A 16,781-nucleotide genomic window follows, 5' to 3' on the forward strand; every position below is an offset into this window, starting at 1 on the left:
AAAAAAAAAAAACTTGTAGTGGAAATCGAAATATGAATAAAAAGTATAAGCATCCATATAAAGATTCTTTGAATGAATGTATTGTATGTACATTAAAACCCCGTCGAATTGAAGCAAATATCAAATGAAAGACATTAAAAAAACTTGTAGCGAAAATTAGGAATCTAGATGGAAAAAAAGTACTTATATGCATCTAACCATATTTGACCAATACAAAGATTCTTGAAGTAATGTGTTATTGTATGTGCATTAAAACGACGTTTAATTGAAGCGCAACCAAAGATACTTAAAAAAAAAAAAAACACTTGTAGCGAAAATTAGGAATCTTGATGGAAAAAGTACCAGCATCTAATCATAGTTGACCGATATAAAAAGTCTATAGGAAAATGAGTAGACCTAGTGACTCCAAGAAATTAAAGAAAATGTTTGTCACAGTGGTTCTCTCTTGCAGATGAGGGTGCGTTCTTCTGTTTTCTAGGGCGCCTTCAACCATCTTGCCTCTATGGCTTTTGGTTTGCATATACCTGTTTAATAAATTTCACTTAGCTTTCTATTAATGGAATATATTATATAGTATAATAATATATCCAGGATTTTAACTTTTTAAGGGCTTTTGAAATTCCAACGCTACCCATCTAAAATTAAAAAATTCACATTGTTAGTTTGGAAAAGTTTTCTGAAGCTAATGATGTGAAATACTTAAATAACAATCTTTAACATGGACAAGTAAAATCATGGGTAGGATTTGACCGTTCCTTAATTGCAAGTAATGAACACTATAATCATGATGTGTGTACCAAAAAGTAAAAAAATAAGAAGAAAGAACCAACCCAAGACAGGTGATATGGTGTACTATTGTATTACTTTTGGGATTAAATTAATATGGTTTGAAATACCAGCTATAACAAGATGTTACACCCTCCTAATTAATTAAAAAATAAATAAATTAAAAAAAAGAATGAGATATGCATTGAAATACATGAGCTAATACGCTAATGTTGTAATTTAGTGGTATATCTTATACCTTTAAGAGTGAATGGTGAAAGTCCAAGTCTTCATAAGGGCAAATGAGTGCGTCAATTCTTTGGAAATTCAAAACACATATATATATATATATATATTGACAAATAAGTTGAATAACTCCCACAATGAATTTTTTAGGGTATATATATATTGGACGATTGTAACATTGAACCTTTTTAGGGTATATAGTAGTGCAAAGGGCTATATTTGGGCTTGGGCCAGGCTGATCCCATGATTTTTAAGCACCACACGACTCGCCCTGTCCCAAACTAGACCTTTTGAGACATAGGTCCATGCCCTGCTCTAGAAGAGAGCAAAATGCGCAGGGCACGGTGCAACGAGCTCAACTAAATTTATTCTTTTCTTTTTTCTTCTTCTTCTTCTTCTTTTTTTTTTTTTTCTTTTTTCCTGTAGGTGAGTCACACTCCCATCTATATTTCATGGATTTTCTTTGTAAAGTATTGTAAACCACCGGAAATGATTTATTTCAAATGAGTTAAGGTGTGTTCAAAAAAATAAAAAATAAAATCTAATTCAACATTTAATTTTGAATTGATTAAACATTTATCAAATTATTGAATTTGATAACATCTTTTGAATTTCAGTTAAAAAAAAATAAGTGCTACTTAAAGTAAAATAAAATATACAACAAAGTTGTGTTTGCTTCAGACAGAGAAATGGTTGAGAGAGAGAGAGAGAGAGAGTTGTGTTTGCTTTACGGTGATCGGAGGCTTTGTCTACAGTCCCACAATTCAAACCCAAAGCTTCAAAATGAAGCTTTCCAGATTGTGAAGGCTATTTTTTTTCCCTAGATTGTGAAGGAACTGGCAACTCGGTTTTGATTTTTTTTTAGAATGTCTAAACCCAAAACATGGTTACCAAACACGTTTTCACTTGCAGTTTTTCATTTTTTCAATAACTATGATCCCAAAGCACTTCCTGTGATCCAGACTATCTATTACCTTGACATGGTTGGTGAGAATGTGATGGTTCCTGCACATCCAAAAGTTAACTAGTCCTACAAAAACTCATACCCTCCTCATGTTCACGTTGTGTGTGTGTTAGCCTGCTAGGTAAATACTCGCACACAAACACAAATGTCCCACAAGAAGGTTCGAACTCCTCACCTCCTCTTTGAGAGAGGAGAGGTTATACGAGCTGGGTAATTAGGTTGGTTCCAACTTCTACAGCCAAGTATCCAGCAAGCTTCTATCGCATATGAGCTGCTCAAGTTTTAGAAGGGCCAACACTAATATCAGTTTGCTCTGCAAAGATTTCCTTGTAGCTAATGTGACCAGCAAATTGTTATCACAATATGCAGAACTCTGGCATATTATTATGCAAACAAGTAAATAAATATGCACATACATCCAATATATAAACAGCGCTAGGATTCATACATCGATTCTAGTGGGAAGAGTAAGAAAGTCAGATCAATAAACATTACAACAATAAGGTCCCTTGGTAATCATGGACATGATCACCAGTTTTTTACTGGCTTCATCTTCAGCTTAGAGAAAATTACCAGATGGTCCAGCCGATATTTGAACCCACATCATCAAATGCTTTGGGTTCATTGCTGATAAATTGAGATCCAAAATCCTTCTGACCAGCTCTGCTTGATCTCCTTAATCTTGTGTACCTACTCTTGCCAAGGATATAAATACATTATATCCAGGGTTAAAGTTATTCCCAACAAATTTCTACAGCATATGCAAACCATTGCAATCAGTCTCCTAATTAATTGGATCTGGATTGAACTTCACTGATTCCCTCCAGATGAGCTCCTTAATGTTCTCTTCGTTGAACGATGGCTGCTCAAAATCAAAACTGAATGGCCTGGCATAAACGGGCTCATCATTGCTATCGTGAAGAGATGACAAGTATGGGTGGCAAAGAGCCTCATCAACTGTTAGCAGATACAGAAAATAAAACAATCAGAAAGTGAACAAAACGGACTCCCAAGAATATCCTTGAGATGTGTCGAATATTTAAAATCCCTCTGTACCTGTAATGCGCTTGTTGGGATCAAACACAAGCATTTTCTCAAGCAAATCAACAGCCAAAGGAGACATATTGGGGAATCTAGCTGAGAATTGTTGCTTTGGGTATTGTGGAAGCTGTCTAACATATCTTCGGGCATTATCACTTCTAAGAAATCCAAGGCTGGCATCAGTAGGTGAACCTAATAGCTATTTGAAAGAAGAAATGAAGCACAATATGTTACAAGAAAAATAAAAATAAATAATAATAATAACAGTCAAAATTAAAAATTAAAAAAAAAGATTATTCTCATGGTTTCTTTACTTCAGGCGGGGAACAGTTTAAGATGATATTCACCAACAATTCAAAATAAAAAAATCAGTAGTAACATGACTGCAAAATTAGATTCAAGCTTGGGTTTTTGGCATGATTATCCTTTATGTGGCAGACAACCATACTAGCTGATGCATTTTAAAATGTGTCACTGCTTAAAGATTAGTTATACTTTCATCCTCAAATGCCTCTGTATTCTATTGATGATTCATTTATTTTTCGAATTCATTGTCCAAGTAAGTAATTTTAGATGACAGTGCTCCCGTGCCATGATTTGCAAAAGTTTCATGGAATAGGCATCCGTGGAGTAAGAAAAAATGACGTCAATTTACCTTGTTAGCATCACCTAAGACTATGATTTACAACAAGGCCCAAAGAACCAATTCCTGGGAACAGGAAAATTTTTAAGAAATTTCTCATGTCCCTCAATCTCTCCTACCCAACCAGAGGGTGCAATAAGTGATCAGAAAGCCACTACAATTTAATATACTTTTCATTAGCTTTCCTTTTATTAGTAATTGAGAGAATTTTATCCTACTTTTAAAAATAAAAAATAAAAAATAAAATTTGAAAGGTCTAAGAATTTGAAGAATTACAAGTCCAAACTAGCCCTAAGATTCAGTCTGATGGTATCAGAAAGGGCTGCGACTATCGCAGGAGATTGCAGCTGAAACACCACAGGCTCTTCAGCCTGGTTGGTAATACCCCTCTAACAGGGAATTATTCACAACTGCACAAAACAAAACTAAAATAGGAATACAGACACACACACAGCGGACAAAGCCAAAGGAATCTGCAAAGAAGAGTAGATTTACCTCAAAACCAGGCTGGCCAACTTTTCTGGCTAAGTATTATTTAATAAAAATGACTACGTACTTGACTCTCTTTCACGGATCCAGAATCTTGGATCTGCATAATAAACTTTACATGAAAGTCCCAGAAATCATACCTCTGTAATGAGTCTCAGCTGATGAACATAATCTTTGCCAGGGAACAGAGGTTCTCTGGTCATGATTTCACCAAGTATGCATCCAACAGACCAAACATCAATTGCAGCAGTGTATTCTGAGCAGTTAAGGAGCAACTCTGGTGCCCGATACCAACGGGTGACAACATATTCAGTCATGAAATCCGTTTCAGAAGTTGTCCTTGCCAATCCAAAGTCTCCTATCTTAAGGTCACAATTTGCATTCAGAAGCAAATTGCTAGGCTTAAGATCGCGGTGCAAGACATGTGCTGAATGTACATATTTCAGTCCACGTAACAGCTGATACAGAAAGTACTGCAGGAATTTCATGAAATATCAGTCCCATTTGCAATTTCAACCACAGTAAGGCAGTAAGGTAATAACCAAATGCCAGGTACATTGAGAACGGATACTAAAAAACAGTACTAATAAAAGATAGGCATAGTCAGCTTAGCAATCAAACTTCAGAACAAACAGTATGATGATTTCCTAGACATGATACAAAAACAAGAAAAATTATACTGTACTAAAAAAAAAATCAATTTGACCAATCTACACAATAGTAGCACCTGCAACACTGGGAACGTTAAGTGTCCTGTCCTAGTCATAATAAAGGGATGGTAGCAAAGGTCACTCTCTGAACTTGGTAGCAACATTGTTAAGGTAGCTCTCGATTTTGAAGCATGGGTATAATAATCATTTCTTCTTTTTTAATTCAGAAAGTGGCCAGAAAAGATCAGCAATTGCTATTGGGACCACAACAGTTATATAATATGTACATTACACTCAAATAATTGCTATATATATATATATATACACGAAATGAAAGGAAGCTCTGAAATCCTAAAATGCATGGCTTGGAACATTGTCTTTAATTCTATATGTTTATTTTGCAACCAAATATGACATTAGTAGAATATCCGGTGAAATTGAAATCATCGATCCCCATTCCACCAATTTTCTATCATTTGAAATGATGATATAGGTTTTTCCGGAATTACTCGTTTAAAAGGTCTTAGGAATCACGTTTCATGTTTTCATCACTGCATGTTTGAAAATGTAACACATTTGCTTTTATCATTACTCTAAGTCTGATGAGCTTGTTTAAGTTCCTATAAACTTTGAAATCTTGAAACTTGTACTAGAATCTACTGCCAAGATAAATTAATTTTTCATGCATGTGCAGTACTCACTACAGGTAATTTGATTTATATCGTGCAGTCGGTCATTTCTCCTAGTTACATACTGTGTCAAGTTTTTGACAGATTAAACCTTTTCTGTGTCTAAGTAGCTGTGATAATCACCAAGTAAATTTTTTCTAGCTTCAGCTTTGCTTTATTTGATTTCATCCACCTTTATCAGAAAGTAATAAATTAAAGCACACCACGTGGATTAAAAAAAATGACCAACTTTGTATTCAGCAGGAAAGAGACAAGCATTATATGCCCATACAGACAAACTAGTAGAATTCAAAAAATCAGTTAAAATGACAAGGTATATGAAAGCGCATAAAATTGTCACTGTCAAACCTGACAATGATCATCTGTCAATGGCTGATTAGAACGGATGATCTGATGAAGATCAGTGTCCATCAGTTCATAAACAATGTAGACATCATTGAAGGCCTCTTTCTTTGGTGGTCGTATTATGTCCTTGATAGCGATAACCTGTGGCAGGGAAAGAATGGGGTACTAATCAAATGTTTGTACCCAAAGTGCAGTAATTATAACAGAACCTCTTGAAATAATAATATCAATAGCTAGTGATTCTCGCAATAATATGGTTTGGCAGTTATAATTGAAAGAGTGTTTCCATAAAGTGGATGAATTCCAGGATGCTTCAGAAACGGAGAGAGACAGAAATCTTAATTGCAAGCCTACTGAGGTCCATACGGTCCCACCACTTAATCAACCCACATGGCACATTAAAAACAGTAAGTACAAGTAGCTATTTCAATCTAAAGCTTCAATATCCCAAAAGGAAAGACGGGCACTTGTACAGAAACTAATAATAATTTCTTTACAAAATAATTGAACTAGATCTTTAGCTAGCATAAAATCCTATTTAATGTTCTAAATCTCATTAGCAGACACCATCACAGTTGTGTTCATGGTGACATGGATGTAGATACAATGAGCGATACTTAACAAGATAACAATGAATTTTTTGTTTGGTCACAAAACTCTCTCAAATAATATAAACACGTGTTTTATACTCCTAATCCCACAAATCTAATGTGTTGGTGGCACATTTTCAGGGAATAGCACGGGATAAGAGGAGGCATAAATTACTATGATGTGCAACAATTCTGTTGACACAAACTCTCAAAGAACTTTTAATGATCAAAGAACCTAGTCAACTAATATAATAAAGAACTGCTAAGGACTGAACTTACATTTTCATGATCGATGTGGCGAAGGAGCTTAATTTCTCTTAATGTCCTTTTAGCATCTATGATATTGTCAAATGCATTCCCAATCTTTTTAATAGCAACCTCCTCGTGTGTGTCTGAATTCACAGCAGCACTGAACAGAAAAGGAATGACGTCATTTTCCACTCTACTACCAAAGCTGAAACTTGTTATATGTCTAAGGAATTAGAAGCCTCACCAAAACAACACAGCATCTATAGAACTCTTTCAAATTGCACAAAGATAAGCCATAAACATCTTATCTTTTGAACACCAAGGAAACATGTAACAGATTCCCAAAGCAACAAGAGTAGATAATAAGCTTGTAATGATAGCATAAGTACAATCAGTATAATATCCAACAGCTTTTCGGCATACAAAAACATTCACCAAGTTAACGTGGAAAATATATGATTATGTATCATAGGATGATGGTATATTAAATTCACAGAGGCACATTCATGCTTAAACCCAATTCAAAATCCATCATATTACTACTATACAACAAAAAATAAAAATAGAAAACAAAAGACAAAGCCATCTACTAGTTTAAAGCATTTACAAATATCCTACAATATCCTTCAACATTTGGATAAAGTCATCAATAATAATCTAACAGACAAAGCTGCTAGTATATAAAATTTATGAACTCCCTAGTGAATAAGACAATGATATAAGACTTTTTCAATAAATTAACAATTTTGTCACAAGTCAAAATCTAATAATCAGCAATTACAAACATAAATTATTTCTCCTACATCCATGCGATCATCCCTATAAACCCAAGTTTGTTCTGCAATAAGCTCATCCCAGTTAGGGTCATCACACAGTCATCTATAAATTTGCTATATGAACATATCACTGTTATATATCACTTATTTTCACAATTCTTTTAAAAAAAAAAAAAACTTAGTAATTTATCCTTGATTATGCACTGTCTGTTATCCCAATTTTTTTTTAAATAAAATAAAATAGAGAGAAATGTAAAATATCCCAAGACCCGTTTGAGTTTCAAGCAGAAGAAATTTATAGAAATATTAAAAATATGAACTTTGGACCTTCATCGCCACATAAATTCTAAGACACATAACAGAAAGAACGACAAATTAACGCAAAAATTAATCCCGCAAGAAACAAAAACTTCAAGTTAGTATTTGGATTTATAAATAATAATCTACATATTCTTATCTAAAATTACCCAATACCCACTTGAGATTTAAGCAAAAAAAACGAATAAAATATTAAAAATATGAACTTTAGGCCTTCATAACCACAGAAGTTCAAAGACAGAACAGAAAGAACGACAAATTAACCCATAAACTAATCCAGCAAGGAACAAACTTCAACTTAGTATTATATATAAATAAAACATCTAAATATTCCTATCTAAAATATCCCAAGACCCATTTGAGATTTAAGCAAAACAAACTAATAGAAATACTTAAAATTTGAACTTTGGGTCTTCATAACCACATAAGTTCTATGGCAGAGAAAAGAAAGAACAACAAATTAACCCAAAAACAAATCCAGCAAGAAACAAACTTCAACTTGGTATTTGGATATATAAATAATAGATCTACATATCTACTAAAACAACCCAAGACCCATTAGAGATTCAAGCAAAACAAACTAATAGAAATACCAAAAATTTGTACTTTGGGGGTTCATAACCACATAAAGTCCTAAAACAAAGAACAGAAAGAACCCAAATTAACCCACAACAAATCCAGCAAGAACCAAACTTCAAATTCCACGTCTGGGTACATAAACAACACATCTACATATACCATGTACAATACATATATATACATACATGTGTTTGAAAATAACTTACCAAACAATGCCATAAGCACCTCTACCGATTGGTCTAATGGGAGGGACATACTTGTTGGTGACCTCAAAAAAGTTGCCATACACGTTGTACTTCACGTAGCGACCGCCATGAGTGAGCACGCCTCTGATATTACCATCACTTGGAGCAGAACTCGACTCCACAGACATGATCGCAGTTTCTGAAACTCCAGAGGCGAGCCCTAGCTCAATTTATCGCAAATTTTTCTTTAAAACTTCAGAAAAACCGTGTGGGTAGATTTACTAGTTTTTTTAATTTATTGGGTGTCTGTGAATCTGTGAGTTTATGTGAACATGGTTTGAATATCCGTGAAATGAAGCCAACTTTTAAGTTTTACCAAATATATATGTTATATATACAAACTATTTATATATATAAGTCGTGGCCCGTGGGAGGAAAATAAGGTGATTAAATTTCCCAAAAAAAAAAAAAGGTGATTACGAGGACAAAGGACGATGATGTTCCTGGGTTTGCATAGTAACTACTAACCGTTGATCTGTCATCAGAAAGTTTCAATTGACGTCTGTAATTACTAACACATTATTGTTGACCATCACAGCTCTGTCACCAATGAAAATGATGGGAGCCAAAAACTTATATGGTGGTACACAAAATGCTTATTTGATCTTTTAAAAAAAAATTTATTTAATGTTATTGTGACATTAAAAATATTAATAATAGTACGTTGACAGCTCTTACTAATAAAAATTAATAGGAATTAGACTTTCAAATTCTAAATTATTATCCATATTACATTATATAATAATAATAACTAAATTGTTGGAATTAGCTATGCCCTTTCCTTAAATAGATTAAATCCATCACTTCAATATTTATTTTTTTATTTTTATTTTCACTTCAATATCATTGAATTCATCATATGAGGTAAAAATTCATCATAATGGCCGATCATGACCATAACTTATCAATCTGTCTGATTTTATGCACCACAAAGATAGAAGCTAGTATTTCTTTAATAGAACACTTAATTTAGCTAGACTTGTTTCCTAGATTTAACATTTTTTTTTATCGTTAACATTGTTAGACTACATGCATCTTACAAGCAATTGTCACTGTTTCTATTTGTCTGTCAGGGTGTCAAATTGAAATTTGTAGAATTTTAAAAAAACAACTAAAAAATTAAATTATAATTTTTTTAATTTTACAATTTTTAATTTTAATATTCTAATTTCATACTGTCAAATTTATATATAGAACCAAAATGTTTTATTATATGCAGTTTCTTCCTAAACCTTCTTAGTACTATTCTATGTCAATAACTTCCCTATCTCAACCACCCTAACTTAAAATAAGAAGTTTTCCAAGTCTCTCTCAAACTTTAATATCCACAACCACCCATCATCATCCATCCAATATCTGTAAAGCAGGTTATGTGAATCTTCTACCGGAGGCCTTTCTCATCACCTTGCTCATTGATTGAATAATTTGCATTTAACACAACGCTGATAGTTTTCTTATAAAAATTTCAGCAATTTTTTTTTTTTTTTTTTTTTTCTTTTATCTTTTAAGCAACGAGTGGTAGGAATCAGTGCACGTACTCAAACCATCAAAAGTGAGATTATAAGAGCATATTGTATGACGAGTATTATAGCGAGTGTTTTGCTCTGTAGCGAGCCAAGTGGCAAGCCCCACTTAATTAATTAATTACCTGATTTATTTAATGCACTTGCCCATCTCTCTCTTTCATTAGTGGATCTTATCAAACTATGTTATGGACATTTGTAGCCAACATCATATTTCTTTGACAGGCTAATCACAAATATGATGAGTCTATGTCAGTCTAACAAATTAACGTGACTCTCTATATTTTCACATACATAAAAATTAGGTTTAAAGGATAAATTTTCGGCGATTTTGGACCAAATTTAAAAATTGAATTATTCTAATAGAGTAGCCAAAAATTAAGCCCCACCCATTAGATAGCAGAATGGGTTGTAGTATTTTGCGACCCTATTGGCGATTTGGGAGCCTGCCATGTGGGCCCTCATCAGTTTTTTTTTTTTATTTTTTTAATTCTGGCCGAAACAATATTTTAACCCAGAATACTATTCATAAGAGTATGTTTGCCCAAAAAAAAAAAAAAACAAATTTTTGGCTTCTTTTTGTCTCTTTTTTTTTTTCCCTCAAATTAATTGAACTAAAGAGCCGTTAAGGCACTGTTTGGGAAAAAAAAGTTAAAAAAAAATAGAGAAAAGTGTTTTTTTTTTAAAAAAAAAATTTAGTTTTTAAAATATTCCCATTGACATATAGTTGATTTAGGGACTGTTTGGCTGACCTAAATAGTGCCTTAACGGCTATATTGGCACAAAAATCTATTTTTTGAAAAAAATTTAAAAATATATATACATATTTATTTATTAAAAAAAAAAAACTTTCACTGTTTATTTCAAATGATATTAAAAACCTTTCATTATTTATTTCAAATATAATTTTTTTATTAAAATAAAATATGTCTTTGTTTTCGGTAAAAATAAGAAAATATAGCCATTAAGAAAAAGTTAAAAAATAAATTTTATTTTAAATTTTAAAAATATTAATATTATTGGAGAGCGAAAATGCACTATTGGAGTACATCCGATAGCTAAAACTTGAAAATTCTAAAACGCTGACGTGGTTATGAAAAAATACTAATGTGACAAATTTAGAAAGCACATTGAAAATGCCCTAAAGAGTCATGTCAACCCACCCACGTAGTCTTTATATTCATAAATACGGAGAACCATCCCCTACCCAATGCTATAAGTTTGAAAACACTAAGAATAGGTTTTCCACAAGTAATATAAAAGTCTATATCAAGTTCATCCCTCTCGAGTCTCTGCTCATTAAATAAATGGCACTAAATGATGGACTGGTACAAATTTAATTTGGTCATTGAACCATTGTCCAATTATATTTTATTAGGTATTTTCATCATAAAAATGTATATATTTATATATATATGAACTTCCTGATTTAAAGGTTAAAAATGTGGACAAAGTCAACTTATTGATGTAAAATGCAGAACTTCTATCGACCAATAATAATTCTAAGGTCCAGTACATAAGAAGTATATTTCAACAATAAAGTTGGAAGTGACAAACTCAAAAGGCAGAAGTTGACAAATTCTGGCTTACATACAAAGTCTGAACCATGATTATGGAACATATGATCAAAATCCATAACATATTTTGAATTGTTATTATTATTATTTTTCTTGAATATTTTGAATGGTTATTTTGCTATATTATACAGTTTGTTGATTATGAACAATAAAGTTCTTGTTATCTCTAGAAGTTAACAAGCATGACAATCACCAACCCCTTTAATGGATTTGGTGGGTGAGAGATCACGAGAATTTAGCTTTCACACCTTTTACTTCAGCTTTTGAGAAGCCTATGAAACTCAGCCTTTCTTTTGCTGCACACTTCATTATCATCATAAACTGGTCTGATCAGCTTGAATTGACAATATAAGACTCCATTCCATAGCATAGTTTTGAATATATATATATATATATATATATATATATATATATATATATTATCATTGACATCAATTAGTGCCAGATGGACCGAATAAGGTTTTATTGGTCCAAGATTTATAAGCCCATTGTCGAGCTTGTTGGGCTTTAACCAATCGACTAGTCCAACTGGGTTGAGAATTTTTTCCGCACCCAAACAATTCCCAGATTCGGTCCACACTACACTATTGGGCCTCAAAACTATGCCGCAAGGTAGTCTATCAACTTATTGGGTCAGGTATGTCGTCTTGAAAGTTAAAACTGGACCGTCACTAAAATTTATGTGGACCTTGATGTTCTGGCCCACTTGTCGCACCAAATGACTGTAAAGCCCTTCACTTAAAGGCGAGTGAGCTTAAATACAGTATCATTTTTCAATTTGTTTTGTGAATTGTGAATGCTAATTTACGATATCTATCTATATCTATTATCTCTACTGGTATTAAACCAATTACAGAGGCAATTCATAATGTTGTAATTTAATATTTTTATCATTTTTTAAAATAACAGTTTGAAGATTCAAGTTCTTACAGAGTGAGTGCAAGTTTCTTGCAGTGCTGAATATAATTATATAAATAATATGCAATGTCTGTTGTTTGATTGAGGAAAGAAAATGAGGGATGCATTTCATTGTTTATCCATTTCTAGTCTACCAAAAACATAAATTTGTTTGAGCTCATAAATAATAATATACCCGAAGAAAAGTTGGAGGCTTCGATCTTTCAAACTCAATCAGCAACAAAAATGCTTCCTTCTCAAAATTAATGATATGTAAAACACAATAAAATGTTTGATTTGTCTTCTTCATATATATATATATATATATACTTTGAATAAATTGACAATCAAAGATTAGTTGATCAACCATGCATGCCTCTAGCCTAAAGTAGTACTATTATTAGGATCAACTCTCCATGAATTGTGACAACCAATGTGCTTGGACCACTGGAAGGTCTGTGTCCTATTACCAGCAGCCATAGCTTGATCACTAGCCGTGATCAGCCTCCTGAACTTCTTCCAATCACGAAGAACAGCCGCGAGATCCGCCACCTTCGCCCTTATACTCCGGCAGCAATTGGCGTGGACGGTTGTCACCGCCGTTATATCTCTACTGTCTTTGCAAAAGCCACTAAAGTAGAGGCTGTCCAAGAACCTTACTTTGAGGCCTAATTGTCTAAACACACCCTTATATATCAAACTCACCAGAACATCTTGCTCTTTGATCCCTGTAGAGTTGTCCTTCATGTCATACCATGTCTGAAACAATGAGATGGTCCTGTTGTTTGATCTCACATAGTAAAAACCAGTGTTGATGTAGTTGTATTCCGACCACGGATCGCCATTGAAGTCGTCGGTGCTTATCTGTATGTCCTCGCTTTCGTTCTTGCTTAGCCTTCCAAATGGATTCCTTAGCCACATTACATCCGTATCCTGTCAACATACACAAATCATATAATTAATTATATATATAGAACGCTACAGATATTCTAGCTGATATAATTCGGGTTTAAGAAAGTTTTTTTATGCCTTTAGATATTTTTTAAATGAATAAACACAGCAAATTAAACACTTAGTCGTTTTTTTATTTTATTGGACTAGGTATTTTGAAAGGTTAAAAAGTTGAAAAGTCAGAAAAATATCACTAAAAGGTAACAGTTGACTTTGCCAGATGCCTTAACTTTGGACTTCATTAAAATACATCCTATGACCATCAAAGGAATCTATTACGTATTTGTTTTTGTTGTCGGCGGCCAAAATAGTAGGCTAAAATTGATTAATTTAATCGAAAAAAAAAAAAAAAAAACGTATATGATTAATTTAATCAAAAGATCCATTAAGCAATGTAAATCCAAAATAATCAATAGAGATATTATATTATTGTTTTATAAATAAATAAAAGAATAGCATAGAGGACACTTAATTTAAGAAATAAGTAAAGATAGCTTGAATAAGCATATGATCACCCTCTAAATTAAAAAATGCAATATATATATATATATATATATATATATATATATGTTATGTATGTATATGTACCGTGAAGATGAAGTTGTAGCCACGCTTGAGGACATCCAACAGAAATAGAGTTCTTCTCCACATCATGTTAATGAATTCATCCGACATGAAAAGCTTCTCTCCCGCGTAATCTACACCGTCCGTCACCAACTTATAACAGTGCAACCCACGGAATTTGCACCGATCATACGCCGTCTGATCCACTGCCACGAGCAACAGATGATCAATCAATGGCCTCGTCTCTTCTCCTACCCAAAAACTCTCCAAAAAAAGATCCAGCATAGTCATGTAAACGTCGTCGTTGTGTTGTTCCACGTACGCTTTGTTTACCATGGCAATCACAAGCGTCTTGTTGAACATTGATGCTTTCTCCAATGCTACTTCAAGCTCATCTAAATTCTGCACATCCTGCTGTAACTATAAAATTATACAATCAATCTTAATTATCATATATATATATATATATATATATATATTATATCCAAATATATAATTTTTCACTACACCATAATTAATGGTCTCTATTCTAGCTCTAGCTAAGGGCGTAGCTATAGGATCCAGGGCAAACTTCCCGCGGTTCTGGCATCGAAACGGCGGTCGGTCTTGAATTAACTTAGTGTGTTTGGTTTGGGGCAACTTTGCACACTCTACCTTGAGTCATAAGTTCAAAAAAGAAAAAGAAAAAGAAAAGATCGATCTCTATATTATATAAATATAAAATATATATGCACAAATATATATATATATATATATATATATATATGTGTGTATGTATGTACGTACAGAAGTATACTTACAGAATTTGATTGTGGGTAAGGATGGTTTTGAGTTGAAAAGAAAGGTTTGAAGGTGATGATGGGAGACCAGAAAATGAGATAGACAACGCCGACAAAAAGAAAAGAGAGACCGGCAATGTTGCTAAAGTTGTTCTTGATATAAGTAGCCATATTGGTCTTCTGATAATCTCTCAACTATATTGAAGTTTAGAGAGAGAGAGAGAGAGTTTGATTGAGAGAGAGAGAGAGAGAGAGAGATGAGGGAGATCAGGCAATTAATTAACCTAAAATTTGAGGCTAGTTCCACAGTACTATGATTCATATAAATTACAATATTAATTATTGCCATTGTTTATATGATGCAATTTTTGGCCCAAGTTAAATTCCAAAAAAAAAAAATTTGGCCCAAATTATATATGACTATCAACGATAGTATATACTGTCATTATTTTTTATTTTATACTGCCAGATGCATGTATGAGACTTACAATATACATAAATAAACCAACCCTGGCCTATTTTACATATATATATATATATATATATTTCGGATATTTTACATATATAATATACTGAACACTATTTGCATAAACAAACATGACCGTAACATATATTGTATAAATGAACACGACCCTCTATTAATACCATATATTAATTAAACACCACCGGCCCTATTAATTTTTTGTCGGTAGCTTAAAAGTCTTGTTCAAAGCCAGTTGTGTGTGTTTGTTTTTTTCCTTCTTTTTTTATCTTTCACGAAACACAACAAATTTTTTTATATTTTTAAAATTTTAATTTAAAAGTAAATACTTACACACCGCCACAAGTGTTTAGTGTGATGCTCAAACTCCTCACCTTCTCTTTTAAGGAAGAAAAAAATGAAATTTCAGCTTACCTAAATACTTGTATTTGAATTTTATATTTCAGTTTTTTTGTTATTTAGGCTTCGATGACGACGAAAAAAAAAAAATTAAAAAAAAAATCGAATTCGGGATTATAGTATTTAATGTAGTAGTCTTTTCTTCCTTCATTTTCTTACTATCCAAGCCAATTATTATTTTTCTTTATTGGGGACATCTCTTGCATTCCTTTACGGCATCTTCTAATTCTTATTTTATACAAACATCAGAATCTCTTCATTATTGAAATATATACCAGGAATCTCTTCAATAGGTTTTAAAGCATTTTTTTTTAATTGCTTTTCTAAACTTTTATTTAACTAATATTTCTCAGTATCAAATAGAGTAAAATAAAAATCTATTTGTTTGTTTATTTTTTTATTTAATATAGGGGGCCATGGCCCCATGTGCCCTTCTTTACGTTAATATTGAATAAAAGTTGGTCATGTTAAAAAAAAATTCATAATTAAACATAAAGTACTGGTATTCAAAGTTTAAATAAACACTTGCACATTTCTCATAAGGTGAATCACAAATTGATTTTACAAATAGTTTACAAAGAACGAAGAAAAAAGAAAATAAAATAAAACTAAATAAAAAATAAATAAAAAGAGTTTGTCAACACATTGAATTTTCTTTACGTTAATATTGAATAAAAGTTGGTCATGTTAAAAAAAAATTCATAATTAAACATAAAGTACTGGTATTCAAAGTTTAAATAAACACTTGCACATTTCTCATAAGGTGAATCACAAATTGATTTTACAAATAGTTTACAAAGAACGAAGAAAAAAGAAAATAAAATAAAACTAAATAAAAAATAAATAAAAAGAGTTTGTCAACACATTGAATTTTCTTTTGTTTGCCTGTAGTGGACTTCTTGTTCTTGTAGCACATATGGGCCTCTGGCCGACTTTTGTGTAGGCCTTGGTCCCCCCAAGTAGGAATGGCAATTTATTCCAATTTTGGGGGGAATCGCCTTGCCCTCGACCCATTTAAAGC

The 16,781-nt window shown here is 32.5% G+C and overlaps 2 protein-coding genes across 2 annotated transcripts; both read right to left on the reverse strand.

Annotated features, from left to right (window-relative positions):
• Positions 1-2,372: 2,372 nt before the first annotated feature.
• Positions 2,373-8,931, reverse strand: LOC132282414 (mitogen-activated protein kinase homolog MMK2-like). The gene is made up of 6 exons (XM_059784087.1): positions 8,551-8,931; positions 6,702-6,831; positions 5,836-5,973; positions 4,289-4,621; positions 3,032-3,215; positions 2,373-2,932 (listed from the first exon to the last, which is right to left on the reverse strand). The coding sequence occupies exons 1-6, from the start codon at positions 8,715-8,717 to the stop codon at positions 2,760-2,762; spliced, it is 1,125 nt and encodes a 374-aa protein (XP_059640070.1). The 5' UTR covers positions 8,718-8,931; the 3' UTR covers positions 2,373-2,759.
• A 3,872-nt stretch (positions 8,932-12,803) lies between these two features.
• Positions 12,804-15,147, reverse strand: LOC132284401 (uncharacterized protein At1g28695-like). Its single transcript, XM_059786513.1, has 3 exons — positions 14,902-15,147; positions 14,126-14,521; positions 12,804-13,519 (listed from the first exon to the last, which is right to left on the reverse strand). The coding sequence occupies exons 1-3, from the start codon at positions 15,049-15,051 to the stop codon at positions 12,965-12,967; spliced, it is 1,101 nt and encodes a 366-aa protein (XP_059642496.1). The 5' UTR covers positions 15,052-15,147; the 3' UTR covers positions 12,804-12,964.
• Positions 15,148-16,781: the final 1,634 nt, after the last annotated feature.

This window comes from Cornus florida, unplaced genomic scaffold (assembly GCF_030987335.1).
Source record: "Cornus florida cultivar Cherokee Brave unplaced genomic scaffold, ASM3098733v1 CherokeeBrave_3.0.0_Hap2_Chr11, whole genome shotgun sequence".
NCBI lineage: Eukaryota > Viridiplantae > Streptophyta > Magnoliopsida > Cornales > Cornaceae > Cornus > Cornus florida.

Excerpts from the sequence above, each read along its gene's own strand:
- LOC132282414 (XM_059784087.1), bottom strand. The coding sequence starts at position 8,717 with ATGTCTGTGGAGTCGAGTTCTGCTCCAAGTGATGGTAATATCAGAGGC. Across the intron at positions 5,974-6,701 it reads GCCACATCGATCATGAAAAT|GTTATCGCTATCAAGGACAT; the intron begins GTAAGTTCAGTC and ends TCCCTGCCACAG. Across the intron at positions 4,622-5,835 it reads TGACAGATGATCATTGTCAG|TACTTTCTGTATCAGCTGTT; the intron begins GTTTGACAGTGA and ends AAATTCCTGCAG.
- LOC132284401 (XM_059786513.1), bottom strand. The coding sequence starts at position 15,051 with ATGGCTACTTATATCAAGAACAACTTTAGCAACATTGCCGGTCTCTCT. Across the intron at positions 14,522-14,901 it reads CTTACCCACAATCAAATTCT|TTACAGCAGGATGTGCAGAA; the intron begins GTAAGTATACTT and ends ATAATTTTATAG. Across the intron at positions 13,520-14,125 it reads GCTACAACTTCATCTTCACG|GATACGGATGTAATGTGGCT; the intron begins GTACATATACAT and ends GTATGTTGACAG.